The following is a 26,802-nucleotide window of genomic DNA, read 5'->3' as shown; positions in this document are numbered from 1 at the left end:
ACAAAAAAAAAAAAAAAAAAAAAAAAAAAAAAAAGTGTTCCTATTTCTCCACATCCTCTCCAGCACCTGTTGTTTCCTGACTTTTTAATGATTGCCATTCTAACTGGTGTGAGATGGTATCTCATTGTGGTTTTGATTTGCATTTCTCTGATGGCCAGTGATGATGCGCATTTTTTCATGTGTCTGTTGGCTGTATGCATGTCTTCTTTTGAGAAATGTCTGTTCATATCCTTTGCCCACTTTTTGATGGGGTGGTTTGTTTTTTTCTTGTAAATTAATTTGAGTTCTTTGTAGGTTCTGGATATTAGCCCTTTGTCAGATGAGTAGATTGCAAAAATTTTCTCCCATTCTGTAGGTTGCCTGTTCACTCTGATGGTAGTTTCTTTTGCTGTGCAGAAGCTCTTTAGTTTAATTAGATCTCATTTGTCAATTTTAGCTTTTGTTGCCGTTGCTTTTGGTGTTTTAGACATGAAGTCGTTGCCCATGCCTATGTCCTGAATGGTATTACCTAGGTTTTCTTCCCTAGAAAGCTTAAGAGCACCAACCATCTTATTCCATATTGTCTTCAAACCCCAATTATCTTTCTTATTTTTTATTGCTCTTGTTGCTAGCTTTTCTCCTATATAACACCCTCACTACTTCACATCACTGAAAGATTTCCTGGGCTGCCTCTGTCTTTAATTCCCACTTGTCTCAAGCTCTTTCTAAACATGTTGATTGATTGAGTCTCTTGTCATTGGCCCAGATATATTGATCCACTGAATGTTCATTGTTGCAACTACCGTTTTCCTGCCATCATAACAAGTAGGCTGGAGAGTGTTCAGTTATGCACACAGATTTCAATTTTGTTTCTGCTCTCTTTGGCCAGCGCTTTACTTTGGAGAGGGACTTTCTGAGTGAAAGCATCCATCCTCAAAATAACAATAACAGCTGGCCGGGCAAGGTGGCACACACCTGTAATCCCAGCACTTTAGGAGACCGAGGCAAGAGGATCTCTTGGGGCCAGGAGTTTGAGACCAGCTTGTTCAACACGATAAGACCCCCATCTCTACCAGAAAAAGATATTGTTTTTAAACAGTAATAACTAAAATCTGTTGATGTTCACTACATGCTAGGCACTGAATTATCCTGTGCAGTCCTCACAACTCTAAAATGTCGATGCTATATTAACATACCCGTTTACAGATGAGGTAACTAAGACCCAGGGAGGTTGAGTACCTAACCACGCAGCGAGGAAGGAATGGAACTAAGCCAGGAATCCAAACATACCATCCTGTGCTCTCATTTGCTGACAACTGCCCCTTGCCTCCCAGAAGAAGGAGCTCCTCTGTGGGTCCCTTGATAAGCTCAAGATGGCTTATCACACACACCCCCAAAAAACACAGAAGTTGCACTTATAAGTGATAGATTCAAACAGTGTGTTTTTTCACACATTTGCACTTGGCATTTTTAATTAAAATCATACATTTTTAAAATTTTATTTTATTACAAAAGCAATGCACATTCATTACTATCCACTTCTAAAATAGAAATACAGGAAGCAGAAATAAAAACAACTGTGATTTTTACCACCTAGAAGTGGTAAATTCCTCCCTGTTGACATCTTATGCTTGTGTAATCCTCCAGACAAACAATTTATGCATTTGTAGGTACTATTTTTCTAATAAGTAGAAATATTGCACACCCACTGTTTTATCATGTATTTTAAATGCAATAATACATTTTGAAATATTTTTATTCCTATACATATTCATCCCCAATATTGTTTGTGGTGGTTGATTACAATATTCCAAGGCATAGTTGAACCAAGCTTATTTAACCAGTTCTCCTCATTGGTCATTGGGTCATTTCTAATTTTTTTCAAATGATAACCAGTACTATGGGTAACACCCTTTACCTAACTAAATCTTTTGCAATTGGTTTATTTCCTTAGAATGAGCCACTAGATTTGGAATGGCTGGATCAAAGGGTATACACACTGTGAAACTTTGGATAACTATTCCCAAATTGCCTTCCAGAAAACTTGTTCCAGATTACACTCCCAGAGACAGTACAGGAGCCCATGTTCATGTTTGCCTGTCAGAACTCTCAAGAGCATGTGCTTAATTTGAGGGAGAATAGGGGAACTTTAATAAAAAACATATATCTTCATCTTCAGCGTGACCCCTGATCTTATTAACTCTATCGTTGTTATTAACGAGTCATTAACTCTGTCGCCCAGGCTGGAGTGTGGTGGTGCAATCTTGGCTCACTGCAATCACTGCCTCCCAGGTTCAAGTGATTCTCCTGCCTCAGCCTCCCAAGTAGCTGGGATTTACAGGCGCCCGTCACCACGCCCAGCTGATTTTTTAATTTTTAGTAGAGACAGGGTTTTACCATGCTGGCCGGGCTAATCTTGAACTCCTGATCTTCAGTGATCTGCCCATCTTGGCCTCTCAGAGTGCTGAGATTAGAGGCGTGAGCCACTACACCTGGCCAACATCTATTCTAGATGCAACTCTTGAATCTGTCCTTATGAACTGAACTGTTTGTTTTACGTGAAGAATGTTTTATCCATTCACAGTCCCTGAGAAACCATGAAGAATTAAATAATTCTTTTTAATTGCTCTCAAGACCAAGAGCTGTAGCTTAATGCTAACTAAGGATTTTTGGAAATCACTTGTCAAATGGAGAACAGTGTGTTTTGATAAACTAGCTTCTTTCTGAATTAATGTAGGATGCAGTACAGCGAGTTTACATGCATAGCAGCAGAGAACGGTTCTGACAGTAACTTTCAATCAAACTGATCGACTGCATTTTTAGAGCAGTAGTTCTCAAAGTATGGTCTCAGATATGCAGCATCAGCAGCATATAGAAACAGAGGGCATCGCTTTGTGCTGTGCCAGACTTGGGCCCCAGAGCATGCGAGTTACACAGGCAGTACAACAGCCATGTCATATGCAGGAGGTGTGGTTTCAATGGCTGCTTGCCCACTATCTGTTCTTGTCACCTGGTTTTAGGTTCTGTATTCTCTTAGCCTTTGTGCCAGAGCTCCTGTGACCAGAAAAGTACTTGGAAGGTCATTTAGCCTCATTAATGACAAATGAGAACCCAAACTATTTTTAAAGATGACTAGAGGGGGAATCTTCCCAGCTGCCCTTAGGAATCCTTCTACCCTCTCAAGAAGCCTTTTCTTCTTAATGCTTGCAATTTGAGCCACTTTGCTGTTGCAGAAATGCTAAGCCTTGCCTCCTTAAGACTGAAAACTCTCACGATCTTCTTTTTTTTTTTTTCCTAGAGATGGGGGTTTCACCTTGTTGTTCAGGCTGCTCTTGAACTCCTGACCTCAGGTGATCCGCCCACCCCGGCCTCCCAAAGTGCTGGGATTACAGGCATGAGCCACCACGCCCAGCCAAAATCTTTGAAGCTTTCTCCACCCCATAGGATTGTCTTGGTAACCCTCTAATCACATTTGTGGTCCTCCTGCAAGCTTTGCAAGGCCTCCTTGCTGGCTGTGGGTACCAGAGCTCTCTGAAAGTTTGCTGAGCTCTCAGCATGTTGAGAGACTGGCAATGTGCTTGTTTTTTTTGTTTGTTTGTTTGTTTGTTTGGAGATGGAGTCTTGCTCCGTCGCCCAGAGTCTCGCTCTTTCGCTCAGGCTGGAGTGCAGTGGTGCTATCTCAGCTCACTGCAACCTCCACCTCCTGGGTTCAAGCAATTCTTCTGCCTCAGCCTCCTGAGTAGCTGGGACTACAGGCGCCCGCCACCATGCCCGGCTAATTTTTTGTATTTTAGTAGAGATGGGGTTCCACCATGTTGCCCAGGCTGGTCTCGAACTCCTGAGCTCAGGCAATCAGCCCACTTCAGCCTCCCTAAGGAGGAGGGATTACAGGCGTGAGCCACCGCGCCCAGATCGTGGTTCCTTATAATGCTGGCTACATGGTTGTTATGATACATTAATTCACTGGCCTGTTCCTTCAACAGTCATAGATTTCAGCAACCGTTAGATCGAATCCTATGAAATTGCTGGTACTTAGCCATTCTTGACTTGAAAAATGGCTACTTCATAGGGCTCAATGTAAGACTATGTGCTGGTCATTATGGTGAAGACAAATCAAGAAATGTGTGAGCAGTCCTCAAGGAACTCCCCATAGGGAAGCAAGCACACCACACTAAGATCCAGGGCAGTGCACGGGAAAAGTGGCAGAGAGGGGAACAAGGGGAAAGCCATCCTGTCAGCCTGGGAGACCGTGGAAGCCTTTCCCCAGAAAGTAGCCCTTAAGCTCAGTTTCAAAGGGTGAGAGTTCATTTCAAATTGCTGATTGGTGGTCTGCTTTTTATCTCTTGTAATCCCACAACCTAGCTAGTTTCACTGCCTACAAAATCACCACAATAATGCTTATTTTGTGTGTGTTTTTTAATCATTTGAAAGTCACTTAGGGCTACCAAACATAATTGCTTGATCCTATTTTAATTTACTTGCTGAAGTGGAATGTAATAATTAAGCTTTGAATCTAACTAAGGAAGATATTATATGCCAAAATTAATAGTTATGACTCAGGACTGAATATCTAACTAGAAAGCATTCTCAGGATAGCCATGTGTAGGTTAAAAATATACTGTAAGTTGGATGGCAACAGACCATCCGGAAATCCCTTCCCCAGCCTGTGCTTCAGATACACTGGGAGCAGTCGGGGTATTGTAAGAATGAAGGGTTGGTGGCATCCTCCCCACGTTAGCCTCACTGTTTTCCCTGTCTCTCAGAACATTAACACCACTCCAGACTCAAAGAGCATTACAGCTCACAACTGAAGTTATCCCCATCATAAACCCCTCTGCTTTCATTCGCACTTGGAAAAGTCATGCTCTGAAATTAGAGTTCGTGCACTCTGAAAAGGTTATCTCCATACTATTGATTCTGCATTCAAAATGGAAAACCTACTTATTTTCAGAACATGCTTTAAGGCAGTAATAAAGGCACCAATGATGATTTCTGACCTGATACCAAGCCGTTCATAACTTAAAATTAAAAAGGAAAAGAAGAAAGATGGCTCTTTCTCTTGGTGATTTCAAAATCTCTTCTTTTTAAAAGTGCTCTAAAAGCATTCAATTACTTACTAAGAACAGTATTTCAGGTGGCCACCTCCAGATATGAAATTCTGATTCCTATTTCTGTTTAATGGTTATAGACAATATAAACTCAAGTGCTTAAAGAGAAGACTGCCTTTGAATTTAGGATTCAAATGTTGCATTGTATTTTAGGTTTCAGAAACGTAACATCTCTATATAACTAAATATCATTTCTCTTGGAATAATAAAAGTATGATCATCTTAATTTGGGAAATTGTGAACAAAATACATTTGAATATCACTATAATGCTTTTTGCAGGCAAGCAAGATGCTGTACAAATTAAGATAATTTGGGGCCTTACCCAGGAGTATTTAGCTGCTTAGGTACTCAGAGGTCTTCAGTATAAAGTAGTCTCTTCTGTAAAGCTGGCTCTGAAGGGGGTGAATTTGAGAACGTTGGGAAACCTGAAAAATGCCACAAAGAGCATGGCATTGGGAAAAGCAACTAGAAACAAAAGAGAACGGTAACAGAAGGTTCGCCTTGAGCATCTTTCACTGGGGAAATGGGCCTGAAGTAGAGAGTTCTGTTTATACAAATCAATAAAGCTTGAATTTTTAACAGAAACATATGGGAGTATTAATTATACAGACACCCAGCAGAGCATGCAGATAGATGGGTCATAGAAACCAGTGTTGCCTGAGAGCTCGTGCCCAGTAACCTGATGTTCAGAGTAGGCGCCTTCGTCCCTGGGAAGGAGAAAAGAATGACAATCATAACACTGAAGAGAAAATGGGGAGGGAGGGACCTCGACTGCCTGTGATTGGACTGAAGCCCCATGCTCACATTTTGATGTCTATAAAGCCTTCATAAATGAAGTGGGCGCTTATTAGATTTCTTGCCTCCCAGATTAGACTCCCCGAAGACTCAATAACTTTGATCTTTGCCTTTTTTTCTTTTTCTTTTTGAGATGGAGTCCCACTCTGTTGCCCAGGCTGGAGTGCAGTGGTATGATCTTGGCTCACTGCAATCTCCGCCTCCCGGGTTCAAGTGATTCTCCTGCCTTAGCCTCCTGAATAGCTGGGATTACAGACACCCACCACCATGCCTGGCTAATTTATTTATTTTTAATAGAAACAGGGTTTCGCTGTGTTGGCCAGGCTTGTCTTGAACTCCTGACCTCTGGTGATCCTCCCACTTCAGCCTCCCAAAGTGCCGGGATTACAGTCATGAGCCACCACGCCTAGCCTCTTTGCCTTCGTTCTGTGCATTTTCATCTTTTGCTAAAATTATGTATGAAAAGACCTCTTTGGAAACGCTTGTCAAAGTACACCATCAGAAAACCCCTTTAAAAGACGATGGATTCTTATCTCTTGTAGGGAGTATAAATGCCTTCAAGGAGGGGCTCTACCTGGAAGATTTCCCACCCTCCCTTAGACCTCCGTGGCTGGTCAGGATCCATCAGCTTCTTGTCAAATGACTCAGTGGAGAGAGCAGTGCAGTTTGGGCTCCAGATTGGAAAGCATGGCCACCCCCAGCACTGCCATTCATAGAGGCCTGTGCACAGCACTGCCTCCAGTTAGGAGAGCAGAGATTCTTGGGACCCATGGAAGAAAAAGAAATGACTATACTTTGTCTTTTCTTCATTTAACTTGGCCAAGCATCTGATGTGGAATCTTTGTACCATGACAGGAACCACCACTGAAGCCTTCATGTCAGGTCAAAAGCTTGTGTCCTGACCTGCCTGTTGCTCCAGCTCTGCTTCCTTTCACTGGCATCCATTGCACAACTCACTGTATTCCCCTCTCCAGCTGCTGCCACCATTCTCTTGAAGCTACTCTTAATGAAATCAGCAACAATTTTTTCTTGTTGCAAAAGCCAAGGATTCCGCCCAATAAGCCCAGTGAAAGTAGCAGCTCCTGTGTGTGCCAGCCACTGTGGTAGGCACACTGTTTTAGGCCTTGTTAGTCCTCATGGCATGGGGCACTGCTCCTACCTTCTAAGCCCTCTCCTCCTTGGCTTCTGTGATACTGTGTTGAGGACATCTTCCAGCTTCAATTCCAGTCCTTCATTAGCTCTTGTTTCTGCCCCACCCCTTGGGATTTCATCTTCCCCTAAGTTGTGTCCTTCCCCCTTTTCTTGTTCACTCCTTAAAGCACCTTGTCTGCTCCCATCTCCTTGGCCACCCATGTATGTGGGTGGATTTCCAGGTCTGATTCTCATTTCTCATTTCCTACTGGACCTCTCCACCTGCTTATCAGACTGAGCATGTGCAAAAGCATTTCCATTATGCTTATGCAAAAACACTTTCCCCTCTAGTATTCCTTATCTCAGTGGCTTCTTCATCTATGGCATCCTCCCACCCATTCATCTTCCATGGCAGATCAATCGACAGAACCTTTCAATTCTTCCTTATCGACATTGTGGCTCCTCCTCCTGTTCTTCAATGCCTCTACTTCAACTCAGGTGCTCAGGGTCTCTCTCTCCTTTGGATTTGCACAATAGCTTCCTCACTCCCTGTATCCAGCCTCTAGATCTTCCAGTCCCTCCTTGATAAACAACCACCAGAACAATCTTTCTGCAACACAGGTCGGATTGTGTCACTCTCTAGTGAAAAGCTTCCAATGGACCCTAACTTGGCAGAGTAAGTAACAACCTTCCAAACCGACTCTACCACTCTCATCTCCACCAGTTACCCAAACCCACCACATTCTCATTTCTAGGCCTCTGTGCATGTATTAGTTCTACTGCTAAAACAACCTCTTTTGGCCTCTTTGCCACTTGGAAAACGCTTATTCATCAAGAGTCAGCTCAATCACCCCTAGCAGGCTGTCAGTGTCTTTCGAATGAATGAATGCAGACTGGCCCCACTCTGTCATGCAAAGTAATGCTGTTTTTATTCACTATCCTGGAGGCATGTTGTTCACATTGCTCCTGTCACATTTGTCGACATTGTAATTGTGGCTGTTCTTCCTATCAGACCTAGCAGGCATGTTCATGAGTGGCCCCTGGGCTGCCTCTTCCTCTTCTTCCCCCATGGCAGACATCATTCCCAGCCCTCTTTTCTACTGAGCTCAGACACAGCTCAGAATCTGTCTCAACACAGTACTTTCAGCAGACTGGTGTTTGCACACAGTTTGAGGTCTGTTTGCCATCCCTGAACTAGACTCAAGCTTTTCCAGTGACAAGCACAGTGGGTTGCCTAAAGTGACAACTCAATTGCTGAACAAATAACAAATGGATTTTTATCTGAATATTAGCTATATATTGCTTTGCATTACAGATAGATCTGTCCAGGAGAATGGATTCATGGCAAAATATAAGTGAGGTGATTTACCAAAATCCACTGTGACACTTTGCAGAAAATTTTTCACATACCCATTCAGTTATTCAAACTATTGCCTGGGCTGCCCCAGCCCTCCCTCTTTACAGAGTTCAGCCTCCGTGTTGCCTTAAAATCAACACATTGCATATGATTTCCTCTAGCCTGTCTTTGATGTATCTTGTACATTTTTAAGAAGTGGTTGGAAGAAGCATTAAAACAAGTTTCTAACCTTATATTTTATTTCCATAATCTCTCTTTTTGGCAATCACAAAGGAAAACTGATGCGTCCAGGGAATTTTAAAACTGATTAAAAAGCACTTCAAGAGAGTTGCTTTTTCACATACTGTTTAAAAAAACAAATATTAAATAACAATACTTTTAGTAATCCATTGTCTTTGAAACAGTGTAGTAGCTCTCAAAAAGATGTTGTGTCAAAAACAATCAGGAAAATGTGAAACACCCCTTTTCATGGCTCAACTAAAAGATGCAATCGAAGTCTCATCATTGAGTTCAATGCGTTTCACTCACACTATCCAATTAAAAGCCTTCTTGAATTCTAGCCGCATTCCAGAATTTAAAACTAGAAAATTGGGAAATACAAATGAAGAAATCAAGAAGGTTTCTATTTTTTCCTGATTCCCTTAATAGACATAAGACAGCCAGTTGTTGAACGCTCAAAGTGGAAGTTTCTTGTGTGTCAGTCCTAAGACTGTGCAGTGCAGTAAACAGAATGATGAGAAACAGAGAAAGAAAGGGGCCTGTGAAAGCCTGCAGCATTTCTAAAATAACAGTAGCACGGCCTCTTTGATGACTCTGAAGCCTATTCTTTGGTGGCATCTTTTATTTTTTAATGAATTTATACTATTGGTGAATTATTGAATGGTTTCCTTTCCTCACCTTTTATGTGTGTTCTCTCCTATTATGTTCCCATCTGTCTTAACTGGAAAATCCACCAGGCTAACTGTCAGGTAGGTTCTTCTTGATGTTTAGTGTGATTATTAGTAGTATACGTAGAGGGCAATGAAGTAAACAGACTGCTGGTGACTGGTGATGAATGAGAAAGCTAAACAGGAAAGGCACATACTCAATTATAGAGAAACTTTTTGCAGATGCATAAAACTGTACAAGCTGCAAACTCCAAGCACATTCAGCCAGTGTGAATATCTATCACAAGAACCTGGCCTAAGGGAATGTAGCAGCTCTCAATGATAAAGTAGGTTACCTGGGCTGTCCAGCATTTAGCTGTGGCTGAAAACCCGGGCTGCTCCTGGAGGGCTTCATTGTTCTAGAGTATCATTACATCCTGTGTAGTCACAAGTGATGCTGCTGTAAATATAATATCAGCATTTTTGGATTCGGTCCAGTTCAAGAACAATACATAGTGACGTATTTCACATCCCTATTTTAAGTATACATCCAAGCATTCTCTGTGCCTTGAAGAATGAAGGTAACTAGGAAAAGCCGAGGTGCATATATTTTGTTAATGTTGAATGCATCCTTGGAGTTAAGTCTAACGTGTTGTAACTCTTGTGAAAGGAATGGTCACTTGAAATTGCAGTAGGAGACAGACCTCTTCATTCACCCTTTAGTGTCGGGGAAAAGAAGTACTCCTTCATCCACACAAAGTCGCGGAACAAGCTCTTTTTAGTTCCTCAAGGGCAAGACAGATAACTTTATAAGCCCAAAGTATAGCTCAACCCAAGAGAGGAGAAGCAAACATTAAAATTAGAGTGTGCGTGGTGTGTATCTGATGTGTGTGTGTGTGTGTGTGTGTGTGTGTGTGTGTTGTTTTTAATTTGAGCTCATCTTTATCTTTCGGGAGGAAAAATTATGTGCTTCAGTTGCCACGCAACACAAACTGCTCTAACAGCTTTCTAATTTTAATTTCAGAAGTCTACAGAGCAAATGAAGAAGGTCCCTACTATTATTCTTTCTGTTTCATATAAAGGAGTCAAATTTATTGATGCAACAAATAAGGTACGTACCACACCTCTCTCTGGTTTAGACACCAGATGCAGTCTTGAGAATATGATCTAAAATCCTTTGCTTCCTATAAGAACCAGCATTCTCCACTTTAATCATCCCATTCCCCCAACCTTCATGCTTCCTACATATACCTATAGATACACGCTCATGTACACACACACATACACTTTCATACATACAGAAAGGCACCATTTGGGGGAAGGGCTTGATCGGGGGTTTCTATAAATATTGTGCTTTCACTTTTTCATGATGCTCTCTCTATTAGACTGTGGCCACTTATTATCTAGCATGTCCCTTTGGATCTGGACAACATTGAAAAAGAAAACAAAAATCACTTGCAGATTGAAAAGTCAACAATGTCATCACTCCTCCACCAGAGGAGATGTTACTAGATAAAGGGCTAGAACATTTGTCTTTATTTATCTAGATATATATATGTGTCTTTTCTGTTGATAATTTTCTCACTTTTTAATTTTATAACTACATTTAATTCCCAATCTCTGAGATGGGAGTTTCAGCTGTATTGTTGTCTGTCTGTCTGTCTGTCTTTCCTTCCTTCCTTCCTTCCTTTCTTCTTTCTTTCTCTCCTTTCTTTCTTCTTTTGAGACGGAGTCTCACTCTGTCGCCTAGGCTGGTGCGATCTCGGCTCACTGCAAGCTCCGCCTCCCAGCCTCAGCCTCCTGAGTAGCTGGGACTACAGGGACCCGCCACCATGCCCAGCTAATTTTTTGTGTTTTTAGTAGAGACAGGGTTTCACCATGTTAGCCAGGATGATCTCGATCTCCTGACCTTGTGATCCGCCTGCCTCAGCCTCCCAAAGTGCTGGGATTACAGGCATGAGCCACTGCACCCAGCCTCAGCTGTATTGTTTTCTTAAGAGACACAATCAGAAAAGCAGCCCAGGCCATGCTGTGGCTCCGCTGTGACTTCTTCCTCACAGTGGGAATAGTTTGTGGGCTGTGATGTCAAGTGTGGTCAGCAGGGTTGAATTTCACTGAAAAAGCATTCCTTTCTTGACAAAGACAACAGCCTCCTGGTGCTCAAGTGGAAAGCTTGGGTGACCCTTGTCCCTCTCCGTAAACTCAAAGCTGACTGGCTTCTCCTAACAAAACCCCAAATGTTCATGTGTTTTATTCCTGCATCCTTTCAACTAATCAAGCACAGAAGGAGGGTAAAAGAGGTGATTACTATTGGTGAATGCTGGTTTTTCTCTGGACCTCTCACCCAGACCTCCCACCTGGACCTCCTCCATTTTGGAGAAAGGGAACAGAAATCGTGAAACAGGTGAACTTAAGAAACAGCAACTTAGGGCCAAGGCGACTGGATTTAGGTACCAGGGAAAAGTGTCACAGGCAGTGACTCTTTGGTGTCTGTGTTAAACCCCAGCATCTGAATCGGAAGTTTTTCCAATTGGTTTTCTGTAACGAAAGAGGTTGTTGTTTCAGTAGTTAGATAAACCCAAGTTCCCCAAATCTACTTGGGAAAACAACCTCACAGTTATAGAAAAAGTTCTGAAACCCAGGCAAAAAGCATATAACCAGCATCATTATGCTGACCAATAATATCAGCATAATGGTGAGTCCAACTATGCAAAATATTGTGGGTGGTTGTTGACAGATAATAATTGTGGAGACTCAAATAAGAACAATGCCAATCGATTTGCTTTTTTATTTCTTGGAAGCATCTTTAGTTCCTGGTGTATAAAATTACTTTATCCTTAAATTATAGTCCGTTGGTTTTAAAAGTTCTAACACTTTATGGAACATATTATAGAATGGCACAGAAACCATTGCTATTGCTGTATCTAAACCTTAGGAAAGACTTTGGTGCCTCGATTTTTTTTTTTCTAAATTGGAGAAACTCCCTCTATTCCATTTATGCTCGAAAAGCTTGAATAGCTGTATATTTTCAGTGGATGAATTTGACACTCTCTTAGATGAACAACTTTAGCAGACTTGGATTCTGACAATTTCTAAACAAGTGGCATTTGCCCTGAGAAGTTCCTGCAGTCCTAAGTCGGTCATTTCATGATGCTGGGGTTGTGGCTGGATGCAGCTGTATTAATAGCATTCTCTCTAACCCGCTCTCCACAATCAGAGGAATCAAAGAGAGCTTGCCAGTTCCATTGTATGTTGCTTACTAACACGTCAAGGGACACAGAAGTTGATGCTCCTGTACCTCAAGGAGATACTTCTGCTTTAATTGCCAATAATTAGATGAGTTATCCATAAATCTCTGCTCACTGATGACTACTCTTGGAAGCAAAAGCACAGAAAGATATGCAAAAGATAATTCTGTGTAAATAAAGATGCTAAATAAAGAAGGTCAGCAGATTTTTTTCAAGTCCTTGCAGTGTGGTCCTCAACATATTTTCAGAATCTAGAGCAAAGGCAAAGTGCCTATGTTGGTGGCAAGTGGAGCCGATCTGTGAATGTATGACAACATATGCTTTTAAAGGAATTGGAGGATGTTAATTTCAACTGACTATACAGGGTCCACATCCCAGTGACCTGTGAGGTAGCTGATCTCCCCCAGTATGACAGTGGGTAGGGAGAGAGTGAATGACTCAGGGCAGTAGTCTAGTAGTTGCTGTGTAGGGAGCCAAAGTAGAGAGATTGTGTTTAGAAGGATAGAAGAAAGAAATGCTGGAAGGCCGTACTGGTGGAGTGTGACTGGGTAAGGCTGAGAAACACTACCACCAGCCAGGGCAGGAGGACTGGCTTCAGAAGGGACAGAGGATCCACAGCTGAAGGATCATCCTCAAGTTGTGGTGTGAAAGGAACCATGCCCAGACACCTAGATTCTAGCAGTGTCTGCAAGGACACCTATGTTTGCCACTTTGTTCTAGAGCAAAGAGCACAGCAGAAAAGGAGCAGATTGATAAACTCCAGAGTCCTGCTTTCTGTTTTCACCAAGGATTTCCCCCACTGGGCAGTGTTGTGTCAGTGAGCCACTTTTATTTGAAGCAAAGGACTTGTAATATACAAGCATATTTAAAGATCTCACCATTTCAGGTACTAGAGGCCACTAGGCCTGGAATTAAAGCGATTCTCGTGCCTCAGACTCCCGAGTAGCTGGGATTACAGGGGCATGCCACCACGCCCAGCTGATTTTTGTATTTTTAGTAGAGAGGGGGTTTTGCCATATTGGCCAGGCTGCTTTCGAACTCCTGACCTCAGATAATCCACCTGTCTCAGCCTCCCAAAGTGCTGGGATTACAGGTGTGAGCCACTGCGCCCAGCCTACTGTTCATATTTTATGTTTTCATGGTACTTTATTCTTCAACAGTGCTCTCCTAACCTTGCATCTCTTACCCCTGCCCTGGTCAGAGAGGGGGTTGTTTAATCTGCCCTGGGCAGCTGGAGACCTGAAGGCCTCAGTCCCTTGGCTCAGTGCTGCCCTGCAGTCACACAGCCTGTTGGTCATGAAGGACGACTCAAACTTGATTTTCAACCTCCCTAACCTAACACTTTTTCTGTTACTCCACAGCTACCTTCCACGAATTAGTTTGAAGTGCAATGGATAATTCATTGTATGTTAATTACTCTTCCCTTCCTGTGAGCCTCCATTAGACTCTGTGAAAGATGAACCCTCCTTGAAGCATTTCTTTCCTTTGATTCTAATAAATAAATGGGTTTGGCTGAATTCATGGGAAAGGGTTAGAGGCCTAGTTATAAACTCATAAATGTATTGCCTAGCAACTTAGGAAATGAATTGAATCACTAATCCTGATTTAAGAAGGAGGAAGCAGAAAGCGATCTTGAATTAAAAGTGGGACTTGCAATAGATTTAGCACTAAAGTGTTTTAGATAAATCACCTCAGCCTTCTGTTGATCAATAGCCCAAAGGCTGCTCTAGCAGGGAATTCCGCCTGGAGGACTGCAACTGTTTAGTAACAGACCCTTCTTCAGGTTGGGGGGCGGAAGGGGAGGTCTTCCGAGAGGAGACGCGGTTTCTGCATTCAGTGCTCAGCTGAGGAGCAGGTTGCATTTTGCCTTCCTGTGCTGACTCCCTCCTCAGTCTTCCCATCTGGCTAAATTAAAAATGATGCAGTGCCAGGGTTTGTTTTTTGCTTTCATTGTTGTTTTGTTTTTTGAGTTTTTAAAAAAATTTTTGGAATGCCAGTTTTAAACAAGGCCTGTGCTATTTTGGGGGCACAAAATACTTTGGAACATTTGCCTGAACAAGTGCCTGTTGTTTTGGGGTTTTTTTAATGTTTTTTTTTAAGAGACAGGGTCTAGCTCTGTTGCCCGGGCTGGAGTACAGTGGCGCCACCACGGCTCACTGTAACTTCAAACTCCTGGGCTCAAGTGATCCCCCAACCTCAGCCTCCAGAGCAGCTGAGACTACAGGTATGCACCACCACACCTGGATAATTATTTAAATTTTTTGTAGAGATGGGATCTCGCTATATTTCCTAGGCTGGTCTTAAACTCCTGGCCTCAAGCAATATTTCTGCCTCAGCCTCCCAAAGCACTGGAATTACAGACATGAGTCACTGTGGTGGACCTCCCATTGTTTTTTTTATAGCAAATACTCCTAAGAAGCTTGGAGACAAATTAAGGCCATGTTAAGCACCTGTGCTGTTCTCAGCATCACGTGCCCGACAGGGCATCACCAGTTAGCCCTCGCTCTACACTGTTAGCCCCGCCCTGGAGGGAACACTGCAGTCTCCTCACTCAGGAAAAGCCCAGCCTGATGAGGAGATGCAGGAGAAAGGTCCCACCTGTCGGGGCTCAGATTGAAGGCAGTGGCGAGAGGCAGATTTCTAGGCTGCATCACTTCATCACCACATGCCCTTCTCAGAACCACCATATGAGTTAGCTGGATCCGAGAATCCTGTCCTACCCCTACCAGCAAGACAGCTCTTCAGCTGTTTCTCACCGTGATGGAAAACAGCAGACAGGAAAAGCCATCTCTCCTTGTTGAAGGGTGCTACGCTGCCAGAATTTCTATCCCCAAGAAGAGGCAGGAGGAGCCCCTCGCCAGTTCTTCTCTTGAGCCTTTTAAAGCTCTAGTCTTCTTAAAACGTGCTTAGACATGGAGGCTGATGAACATGTGAGGAGTCCAGTTTTCAGCTGAGGTGCATCACCTGTACCTCTTCATGACATCACTTTTTAATTTGTGGAAAAGCCACTCATAAATGCATGACAGGAGGTGCAAAGAATGTCTTCCTCTTTGGCTTCTTCTCCAAGGAGAAAGTCTACCATCTAGTCTCCATACAGACAACTGTAGTATCGTTGGCCTTGGATTTGTCCTGCATGTAGAGAACTGGCTTCACCATTCTGCACAGGTAGACGATGCAGAGTGATGGCAGTATTTCAGTAGTGACATCCCAGGTCCTCACCCCATTCTGGCATTGGCAATATATCACAAAAGTCTGTTCAAAAATATCTGCCTCCGTAGGCTATCAATACAAATTCAAGAGCATCTTTTAAGTGCCAGTTAGGATGACCACAGTGATCAGTTATTCCTACCTGAATATAGAATAGTTTTACTAGCATGAGCTTTCCTTCTAGCTTAGACAATGAGAATAGAGTAGTAGAAGTTTCCACAGTTGGAGAGGAGGCTGATTTTGGAACATGCAGCATCACAGAGATCAGGCCTCCCTGGGCAGCTAAAAGACAGTCCTGGGCTCCTGGGGAATAGAGAACAGGGGGGACTAGGCCAGGCACAGTGGCTCACACCTGTAATCCCAGCACTCTGGGAGGCTGAAGCAAGTGGATTGCTTGAGCCCAAGAGTTGGAGACCAACCTGGGAAACATAGCGAAACCCCGTGTCTACCAAAAAAAAACAGAAAATAAGCCAGCCTGATGGTGCACACCTGTAGTCCCAACTACTCAGGAGGCTGAGGTGGGAGATTGCTTGAGCCTGAGAAGTTGCAGTGAGCTGAGATGGTGCCACTGCACTCCAGCCTGGGCAACAGAGCAAGACCCTGTCTCAAAAAAAAAAAAAAGAGAAAGAGAAGAAGAGGGCTCCAGAAAATTCAGGGGTCAGCAAAGACAGAGGAGGAGAGAGCAGCAAAGATATACTTTTCCTCCTTTGCAACTTTACCCCTGGCCACAGTGCTGCCATGCACCATTGGAAATTGTCAAGAGTGGCATCCCATGAGTTGGCAAGATTCAGGGAGTTCAGTGCAATAAAAATCACAGAGCACTTTTCATTTCCCAAGAAGTGGATCTACCTTGAGATCTTGCAAAAGATCTCCAGAACACAAAATGCCAACTTAGTAAAAGTTGAAGCATCTATTTCCTGTGGCAGTGCCTCCTGGACAGGTGAGACCAAATCCACCCAGGCTTCCCAGGGTGCCCCCAATCAAGATAATGGCAGAGACTCCCACAGCACCTCACATTGCACCTTTTTCTCATTTTAACATTCATTTGAAGACTCACCCATCCCTAATTTGGTTTTCTACTTGAAGGAATGCTATCTGGATGCCAGAAAAGGATCATCACCTTCTAGTTTGAAACTTATCTTGCAATAGAATGTTACTTGTTTATGGGATTCCAATTGCAATTTGAGTTATTTTTTGACAGAGTACTGCGTGTAATGTCAACACACAAGACCACGGTGAAAAATGTCTTAATTTAATTTTCTTTTGCGAGTTTTAATTCTGTAATTGCCTCCGAACCACTCAGCTTGGTTAAGTGAGGGACATGAAGTACTTGCTGGGGCTGCTGGCAGGGAAGGACACTTTGTAAGCATTTTTAGGCATTGATGGTTGTACACGGAACACTGTATTGCCGACAGGTTTTTTAAGACAGCGCAATTAAAAGGTAATTAGAGTAACTAAAGCATTGAGGGTTTTACATCTGTGACAACTGCAAAAAAAACATAAGTGGGATATTATAAGATAAAAAATGATTGCACGATTATGTGAATTTTTTTATTTTTTTCTTTTTAAACACATCTACGTATCAAAAGAAGTTTCTAGCAGGGTTTGCAGCCAAGCTGCTTCGTGGTTATTTTGTGCTTCAGGACAATGGTACTTCAACCTTTCTCCCACCGGGGAAGAAGGCACAAAGAGATGCTAGAGAGGAAAAAACGCGATTCTTGTTAAGCCAGTAAGAGGGAGGTGGAGACAATGAAGGGCATTGCAATGCATTTCAAAGAGCCTGAGCTCCACAGTCAGACAACCCTAAATTTCAGTCCCAACCCAGCACCTGCTCTGCATAAGGCACTTAAATTCTTTGAGTACCAGTTGCTTCACCTGTGAAGTAATTATGGCAGCAACAGCACCACTTCCTAATTATACACAGTGGATGTAGTTAGGAAAGTGTTGTTTATATAGCCACAGGGCCCAGATCAAGCAGGGCATCCAAGGCCTGAATGTTGCAGTGTGGTATTTCTCTTATCAGGCCCCTGCACCTTAGTTTCCATGGAGAAAGCACCTTGAGGCTTCCACCTGCCTGCTTCCTTCAGTACCTGCCCTTGCTCTGAGGGAGGAGGAGCAGGACACAAGAACAATGTGCAAGCATGATGGCAAGGGATTTGAAGAGCCTCGTTGGGTCAGATCTCTTCTCACGCAGAGAAAGCGACAGATGCTCCCTTCCTTACAGAATTAGCAGAAAGCAGTGCTGCACAGCTACAGGTGGACACGGGGAATGGAAAGTCAAATGCTTAGTAATTACTGTTATTTTTTAAAGTGGAGGCCAGACATGGTAACTCACACTTGTAATCCCAGCACTTTGGGAGGCCGAGGCAGGCAGATCACCTGAGGTCAGGAGTTCAGGACCAGCCTGGCCAACATGGTGTAAACCCCGTCTCTACTAAAAATACAAAAATTAGCCAGGTGTGGTGGCATGCGCCTGTAGTCTCAGCTACTCGGGAGGCTGAGGCAGGAGAATTGCTTGAATCTGGGAGTGGGAGGCTGCAGTGATTGCACCACTGTACTCCAGGGGCAACAGAGTGAGACTCTTGTCTCAAAAAAGAAAAAAGTGGCTGCCATCCAGACTGCTTCCATGCACAACACCTGGTGAGAACTGCAGCTCCAGGATATGACTGTGTTAGATTGTTTTTAATTAAATGAAAATATTTCTTCCAGATCTGGCATTCATTTACCCACAGATAATACAGTGGACCACTTTGAGTGTTGCTAGTCTAGCACACTCCAGAAAGAAGGAAAGCAACTGCTTCCCAGGTTACTTGTCTTGGTTGTCAAATATGCTAGTTTGCAGAGGAAAACTATGATCATTTATGTCATTTCTTCCAGAACATAATTGCTGAGCATGAAATTCGTAATATCTCCTGTGCTGCCCAGGACCCAGAAGACCTCTCAACATTTGCCTATATCACAAAAGATTTGAAGTCCAATCACCACTACTGTCACGTGTTTACTGCCTTCGATGTGGTGAGTACCTGCCCCCTTTCAACAGATTAAAGACTTTCCAAAATGGGCCTGGACTGTGTTGAAAGCCCAACTTATAGTTAACATGCTAGCTTGGCTTGTTTACCCGGTATTAAGATACATACCAAGTGTATTTGTTTGCTAGGGCTGCCATAACAAAGTACCACAAACCGAGGGGCTTAAACAGCAGAAATTCATTTTCTCACAGCTTCTGGGGGCTAGAAGGGCAAAACCAATGTGTCGGCAGGTTTGGTTTCTTCTGAGGCCTCTCTCCCTGCCTTGCAGATGGCTGCTGATATGGTTTGGCTGTGTCCTTACCCAAATCTCACCTTGAATTGTAGCTCCCATAATTCCCACGTGTCATGGGAGGGACCCGGTGGGAGGTAATTGAATCATGGGGGTGGGTCTTTCCTGTGCTGTTCTCGTGATAGTAAGTGTCACAAGATCTGATGGTTTTATACATGGGAGTTCCCCTGCCCAAGCTCTCACTTGCATGCCGCTATGTAAGACGTGGCTTTGCTCCTTATTCACCTTTTGCCATGATTGTGAAGCCTCCCCAGCCATGTGGAACTGTGAGTCAATTAAACCCCTTTCCTTTATAAATTACTTAGTCTTGGGTATGTCTTGATTAGCAGCACGAGAACAGACTAATACAGCTGCCTACTTGCTGTGTCCTCACGTCGCCTTTCCTCTGTGCTTGGATGTCTGGGTCCAAATTTCCTCTTCTTGTAAGGACACCAGTCAGATTGCATCAGGGCCCACCCCAATGACCTCACTGTAACTGAATCACCACTTTCAGGGCACTATCTTCAAATACAGCCACATTCTGAGGTACTGCGTGTTAAGCCTTCAACATATGAATTTTGAGTGGGTCACAGTTCCATTCATAACACCAAGTACATTTTGGCAGACTAGGCTCTTCAGAGATTTTTCAATATTTTCATTCTTCCATTCAACTTAGAACACCAACCCTACCTAGTATCTCAACTGCCATTACTCAACTACTAATTTCACTTTTCAGACTTGAGAAATTCCTTTGTTTCTCTGGCACCAAAACATAGTAAAGGTCTTACAGCCCCCTTGTCCCTCACTATGTCTGTCGGTTTCTCTAGTAGCCATTTCTAAGTACTAGGGCATAATAGGTGTGTTTGCCTCATACAAATCTGCAGTCTTCTATATTGAATAGGAGTCACATTAGATACCTACAGGTGGTAATTGGGAACTCCAAGGTTTGGCCCATATGCTCATTCAGAAATTAGTCTTGGCCGGGTGCAGTGGCTCACACCTGAAATCCCAGCACTTTTAGAGGCCGAGGTGGGCAGATCACTTGAGCTCAGGAGTTGAAGACCAGCCTGAGGGACATGATGAAACCCCATCTCAACAAAAATGCAAAAGAAAAAAAAAAATTAGCACATGCCTGTAGTACCAGCTAACTGAGAGGCTGAGGTGGGAGGATCACCTGAGCGTGGGAGTTCGAGGCTGCAGTAAGCTCTGATCACACCACTGCACTCTAGTCCAGGTGACAGAGAGACCCTGTCTCAATTTTTTTAAAAAGTTACTCTTGGCCAGGCACAGCTCATGCCTGTAATCCCAGTACTTTGGGAGACCAAGTTGAGAGGACCACTTGAGTTCAGGAGTTCAAGACCAGCCTGGGCAACATAGTGAGACTTTGTCTCTAGTAAAAGAAAAAAAAAAATTAGGTGTGGTGGTGCACACCTGTAGTCCCAGTGGCTGATGAGAGAATCCCTTGAGCCCAGGAGATTGAGGCTTCACTGAGCTATGATCGTGCCACTGCACTCCAGCCTGGGCTAAAAAAAAAAAAAAAAAAAAAAAAAAAAAGTCTTGTAATGACATCCTTACAGGATTACACCACTTCCACTTATAGCCATACTTGTCATTAAACCTAAAAGACTAGCTCATATATTACTAACTTGGAAAATGAAAACAATGAAAAGAAACAACAAATGTTTCTTTAAGATTGATAAGCCCTTGAGGTGGTACAAATTGCTTGAGGATATCTCTGATATAGTATATTAATAATCAGAAGAATTTGAAAATGCCACTTAAGTTTGATGATTCTGCTCTGCTCACTGGGTTTGAAATATACATATTTAAAGAATCAGGAATCACCTATTAATATATTCATGAGAGGCCAGCCCCCAGTTCAATGTCATCGGTAGAAGACTGCCTGAAGCAACGTTTTCCCGTTCTGATGAACACCTATAGGCCGAGGCCAACTGTAATCCAAAATCTACACCAGCCTAAGGTCCGTGAGTCAGGCAGCTCATGCTCAGAGCATTTGTATCGTGCTACATGTTCCTCACCCCTTTTGGTTTTTAAACATTGAAACTGGGAAAGAATGATCATGGGCCTTTAAAAAGAAAAAAATCCCTTCCATTTGCGGAGGCTTGAGGAGAGTAATATAAAAGTAGTATGTGGTAACAGTAAAGACTGCAAAGCAACGCCCTGCAAGGCTACTCTAAATATCTCAGGAAGCATTTGTTTGCATGGGATTAAAGTGTTGATTAAAGCCATTTCATTCAGGGTTTACAAGGATGTGCAGTGTTAGGTTTCTGGTGCCTTAAACATAACTTGCAGTTCTTGTAAAATGTGATTGTTTCTTTATACAGTCAAATATCATCCTGTTCACATCTATTTTGGTTTATGTGAAACACCTTTCTCTATAGGGATTGGACTGATGTCATGGAAAGAACGGAATACCAAAGTTCACATCCCAAATCAGCTATCCGTCTACTCCCTGGTCTTAGAGAAGTTGCTGGACTTTTCCGAGTCCCAATTTTCATAGCTAGAGAACAGAGACAAGAGTTTCTACCTTGCAGGTTTTTGCCAGGAGTGAAATGAAAGAACATATGTAGAGTGCTTCATAAATAACAGGTGTTCAGCATTTGTTCCTTCACCTCCTCCCTCTCCCTGCCTGCTGACGTCAGTTAACAGCCTGACCCTTTTTCTGCTAAAAGACATAAGATAGGTTTGTCAGATGTGTATTTATCTTCCAAAGTTTTCCTACTGCCATTATGAAAGGATTGAAAAAGTGGAAGCAATAAATAAACATTAAAATAGAAATAGCAAGCCGGGCACGGTGGCTCAAGCCTGTAATCCCAGCACTTTGGGAGGCCAAGGTGGGTGGATCACGAAGTCAGGAGATCGAGACCATCCTGGCTAACACGGTGAAACCCCATCTCTACTAAAAATACAAAAAATTAGCCAGGCGCGGTGGTGGGCGCCTGTAGTCCCAGCTACTCAGGAGGCTGAGGCAGGAGAATGGCGTGAACCCAGGAGGTGGAGTTTGCAGTGAGCCGAGATTGCGCAACTGCACTCCAGCCTGGCCGACAGAGCGAGACTCCGTCTCAAAAAAAATAAAATAAAATAAAATAGAAACAGCAGAAAGAAAACATTGACTCCCCAAACCTTGCTGCCTCTAGACCGTGTTTGCGTTGAACATCAACATGAATATTCTGATACTTTTCAGGATCAATGCCACCTTTTTCCTAAGTATTACAGCATTTCTTTCAATAAAATTGGTTTTTAAGGTAATACATAATTTGCCTTCATCAGAGTATCTAAAGCATTTTTCCATATCAAACTAAAATGGGTTTCTGTGGACTGTCTGCCCCCTTGAGTTTATTAGCTATATGTATAAATATATGTGACACCAGAATACTGAGGTGAAATGTTGGGGGAAGAAATAGTCGACTGTTTCGTTTTATGATGAACATCATATCCCCCATACACTTGGAAAAACATGTAGAGAATTGCTTCAACATTTATCTTTTCATCCAGATGTTTGATTTAATGTAGACATTACTAGCTTAGGATTCTCATATCAGTTCCAAAGGACTTTCATCTTACACAGATCCTCCATTTTAATCTTCTCTAGGTGAACACAGTTTGTCAAACCTCAAAATTAGTAACAAAGGCCACCAGCCTTAACCTGAGACTTTGAGCAATTCTGAGATGCAACAAGCTTCACTTGCACTAAAAAAAGCTTCTTTGAGCATGGATTTTGTATCTTTATGTAGGGCAGTTCAATACCAGTCCAGTCTTGAAGGCTTAAAATGCTTTTGATATGAATCAGTCCCCTGGGCTGCCCCAAATGGCAAAAAAAAAAAAAAAAAAAACCCAACTAAAGAATAACCTATAATACCTCAAATACACATTTAACCTTTTAGCTGAATAAGTATGTATACATTTTTAATTGTGAAGTTACTGCTTTTTTGACCTTAAAGACCTCTTATGGGTCACGTGTTTTTATGTACTGTTATCACATATCCTATGTTTTTATCTGATATCATCAAGAAAATTCAGTGATGTTTAGGAAGTTTCCAGTTTATGGACAGTTAGATTTGAAGTTCAGAGCATTTTCTCATAGAAACTGTAGTCCGGGAAAGTAGGCCTGCAGCCCCCCCACAGAAGCTAGGATGTGAGCTTAACGTAGTTTATGTACTGTAGGACTCTGTGGGGCCTTGAATGTGCTCAGATGCAAGCAGGGGGTGGAGCGTGTGGGGCTTCTCAAGCTTATTTGACCATGGTAGCCTTTTTTTTTTCTTTTTTGAGACAGAGTCTCACTCTGTTGCCCAGGCTGGAAGGCTCTCAGCTGGCGATCTCAGCTCACTGCAAGCTCCACCTCCCGGGTTCATGCCATCCTCCTGCCTCAGCCTCCCGAGTAGCTGGGACTACAGGCTCATGCTGCCACGCCCGGCTAATTTTTTGTATTTTGAGTAGGGATGAGGTTTCACCATGTTAGCCAGGATGGTCCCGATCTCCTGACCTCGTGATCCGCCCACCTCGGCTTCCCAAAGTGCTGGGATTACAGACGGAAGCCACTGCACCCAGCCTTTTTTTTTTTTTTTTTTTGGAGAGCACCCCACAGGGGTAGCCTTCTGCAGAACACATTTTGGAAAATGTTACATTTGATGATCTCTAAGCCTGTTTTTGTTGCTTGGAATCTACCATAAATTCAGCTTGTGATATTTTTGGTTTTAAATGATGGGGAGATGAAAATAAAAAGACTAGAGCAAAACAGAATTAGGGTTGTCAAGAAAAAAGCGAGTATATACCCACAGGCAAGCACCAAGCCTTTTCTGTATTCTGGAGTCTACACTCCCGTTATTGTTGGAGCTGATTTCTAATCACAAAGCTAACTTGCTAGGCCTGGAACACATCTCACCCACTGTAGAACCAAAGCTTCCCCTAACTTCACCTTCTAGGCAGTGAGAACTTGGGGAAGAGGGAACCATAGGGTGAGCAGAAAAGAAGGATGTGTTATGAGACTAGGAGTTGTGAGAGTTAAAAATGGACTCAGCTTTTCTCTCCTCTGCTCTTAAATGAGTGGAGAGAATTCTACACAAATGGAATGCAAGAGAGGGAACGGGTATTTCAGTGGCCACCAGATCCCAAGGCTGAAGTGATGGTCCTCAGAAGGCCACTATAGGTGAGAGAGAGGGACAACCAAGGTAATTTCAAAACTGTTGTCTTCTGTATTTTATTTGCCAGTTATTCTAGATTTCTCAGTAACAGAGAGTTGATATAGGTCAACATAGAAAGATTTTGATGCATTCCCCATGGGAGTATCAGATTTGTATCAAATATCTGAGAAGAGCCTCATTCAATAGTTTTAAATGTTGAAAGGTGTTATTTCTTTTTAATAGCATTAAAAGCCATGGCTTTGCCGCCAGACCCTTGCTAATTCTCACTCCTCTGTAAAGAATATGTTTGCAGTCTTTGATATTTTTAACCATGCTCATTTTTCGCTTGCAACTCCCAAATCCTGTGCTCCTCGGTGTGCAGCACATGGCAAGGCTGAGACGGCCTCAGGAGTGCGTAGAGAATGTTGAAGACATGGTGCAGGGTGGGCGGGACATGTGGGAGACGGAGCTCCCTCTTCCCTGTGCTTTCTTGGCTGAACGTGGGCCATGCGAGGATCTAAGCTGGAGAAACAGAAGTGACAAAACGCAGGAAAACATGGTCAGCCGACTGTGTGATCACCTTCTGTAGTACTCTCCCATCCATATGCACGAAGCCAGCCAAAGTGTGGGGCAAGGAAAACATTAGCATCCGCCACGTGGTCGTGATCAGTGATACCAACACCACTTCCAACTTTGGCTCTGCTATGAGTTTGCTTGTTGATTTTCTCATCAGTTTAATAAAATTTAAATTCCTGGCTGGGCACAGTGGCTCATGCCTGTAATCCCCAGCACTTTGGGAGGCTGAGGTGGGAGAATCACTTGAGTCCAGGAGTTCAAGACCAGCCTGGGCAACATAGGGCAACCCTATGTCTGCAAAAAAAAAAAAAAAAAAAATTTAATAAATAGCCCGGCATGGTGGCAGACACCTATAGTGCCAGCTACTCAGGAGGCTGAGGTGGGAGGATCGCTTGGGCCTGGGAGGCACTGAGCTGTGATTGCATCACTGCACTCCAGCCTAGGCAACAGAGCAAGACTCTGTCAAAAAAAAAAAAAAAAAGAAAAAGAAAAAGAAAAATGTAAATTCTTGAGCACTTTCTTAAATGCCAAGATTACTTCCATGGAGTAGTTTGAGGTCCCTGAAGAAAAATATGTATGGCTTATGTTGCAGAGATTGTCCCACAAAGTGAGAACTTAAAGATGCAAAAGAATTCTTGCCATTGTTGATGTTAGTTCACCTCCGACAACTGAATTAATATCATGGAGGCAGGTGATCTCTCTCCTTCTGTTTCTCATTTTCTCCACCTAAAAATAGCCTTCAACGTATTTGACTGTGATACTGTGAAAAGATATGGCAATATAAGAAAATGTCACAGTGCATAGAGCCCTTAAAAATTGAACTCAAACACTTTCCCTGGTTACTCTTCCACATACAAAGTGGCAACCTACGGGTAAAGTAGAAGCATTTCCCTGGTCCTGTCCAGCCAGCTGAAACTCATCAGCAAGTCAGCTGCAGGAAGGACGCAGCTCCTAAGAGTAGCAAATGGCCCTGATGGAATAAAAAAGACAGCATCCCATCCCAATGGTCCTTCTACACTACCACCACCACCTCCCAAAAAAGAATAGATAAGTTAACAGTGCTGGGTTTCATTTATCCACATCTCCTCTCCATTGGCATAAATCACTGAGAACTAACCAGGCCACAAAGACAAAGGTGGTTGGATATTCAGAGATTAATAATCTTTATTTCTTCTCATCCCTATTTTGGGGGTAGGGAGACAAAGTTATCAGTGCCTTAAATTGATCCCATTTTTTTGTAAAGTTAGAAACCAGACATTCTGAAACGGTTTTCACAGATTGCTTTGCAGCATTTATGCAGGTATTTGTTGTACCCCCCACTTCTAAATAACTGTCAGTCAAGTGTCATGTTCAGGGGGTGGCCTTTAGAATCAGTCTGGTTTTGAATCACAGATCCGTGCTCTTTGCCTCATAGTTTGGGCGAGAATGCCACAGGCCAGGCACAGTGGTTCATGCCTGTAATCCCAACATTTGGGAAGCCAAGGGGGGCGGATCACCTGAGGTCAGGAGTCCCAGACTAGCCTGGCCAACATGGTAAAACCCTGTCTCTACTAAAGATACAAAAATTAGCCAGGCATGGTGGTGCACACCTGTAATCCCAGCTATTCAGGAGGCTGAGGCAGGAGAATCCATTGAACCTAAGACTGAGACAGGAGAATCGCTCGAACCTGGGAGGCGGAGGTTACAGTGAGCAGAGATCACACCACTGCACTCTAGCCTGGGAGACAGGATGAGACTCTGTTTAAAAAAAAAAAAAAGGCCAGGCGCAGTGGCTCACGCCTGTAATGTCAGCACTTTGGGAGGCCGAGGTGGGTGGATCTCTTGAGCTCAGGAGTTCAAGACCGGCCAGGCCAGCATGGTGAAACCCCATCTCTACTAAAAATACAAAAATTAGCCAGGCGTGGTGGTACATACCTGTAATCCCAGCTACTTAGGAGGCTGAGGCATGAGGATCACTTGAACCAGGAGGTGGAGGTTGCAGTGAGCCAAGATGGCACCGCTGCAATCCAGCCTGGGTGACAGAGTGAGACTCTGACTCAAAAAATAAAAAAGAATGCCTCTAATCATCAGTTTCCTAATCTGTAAAATAGAGATTA

General features: G+C 43.1%; 1 protein-coding gene across 49 annotated transcripts in view; it reads left to right on the top strand.

Moving 5' to 3' along the window:
• The window catches only part of ANKS1B (ankyrin repeat and sterile alpha motif domain containing 1B), a 1,261,968-nt gene that overhangs the window by 1,203,972 nt on the left and 31,194 nt on the right, over positions 1-26,802 (top strand). For all 49 annotated transcript variants that reach the window (XM_025401059.1, XM_025401063.1, XM_025401103.1 and 46 more), the window contains 3 exons: positions 9,328-9,339; positions 10,262-10,348; positions 18,570-18,707. In XM_025401059.1, the coding sequence (XP_025256844.1) occupies positions 9,328-9,339; positions 10,262-10,348; positions 18,570-18,707 (237 nt within the window). The remainder of the gene's footprint in view (positions 1-9,327; positions 9,340-10,261; positions 10,349-18,569; positions 18,708-26,802) is intronic.

This window comes from Theropithecus gelada, chromosome 11 (assembly GCF_003255815.1).
Source record: "Theropithecus gelada isolate Dixy chromosome 11, Tgel_1.0, whole genome shotgun sequence".
NCBI classification, from domain to species: Eukaryota; Metazoa; Chordata; class Mammalia; order Primates; family Cercopithecidae; genus Theropithecus; species Theropithecus gelada.
The sequence above is the reverse complement of the archived record's forward strand: the minus strand, read 5'-3'. Positions and strand labels throughout refer to the sequence as shown.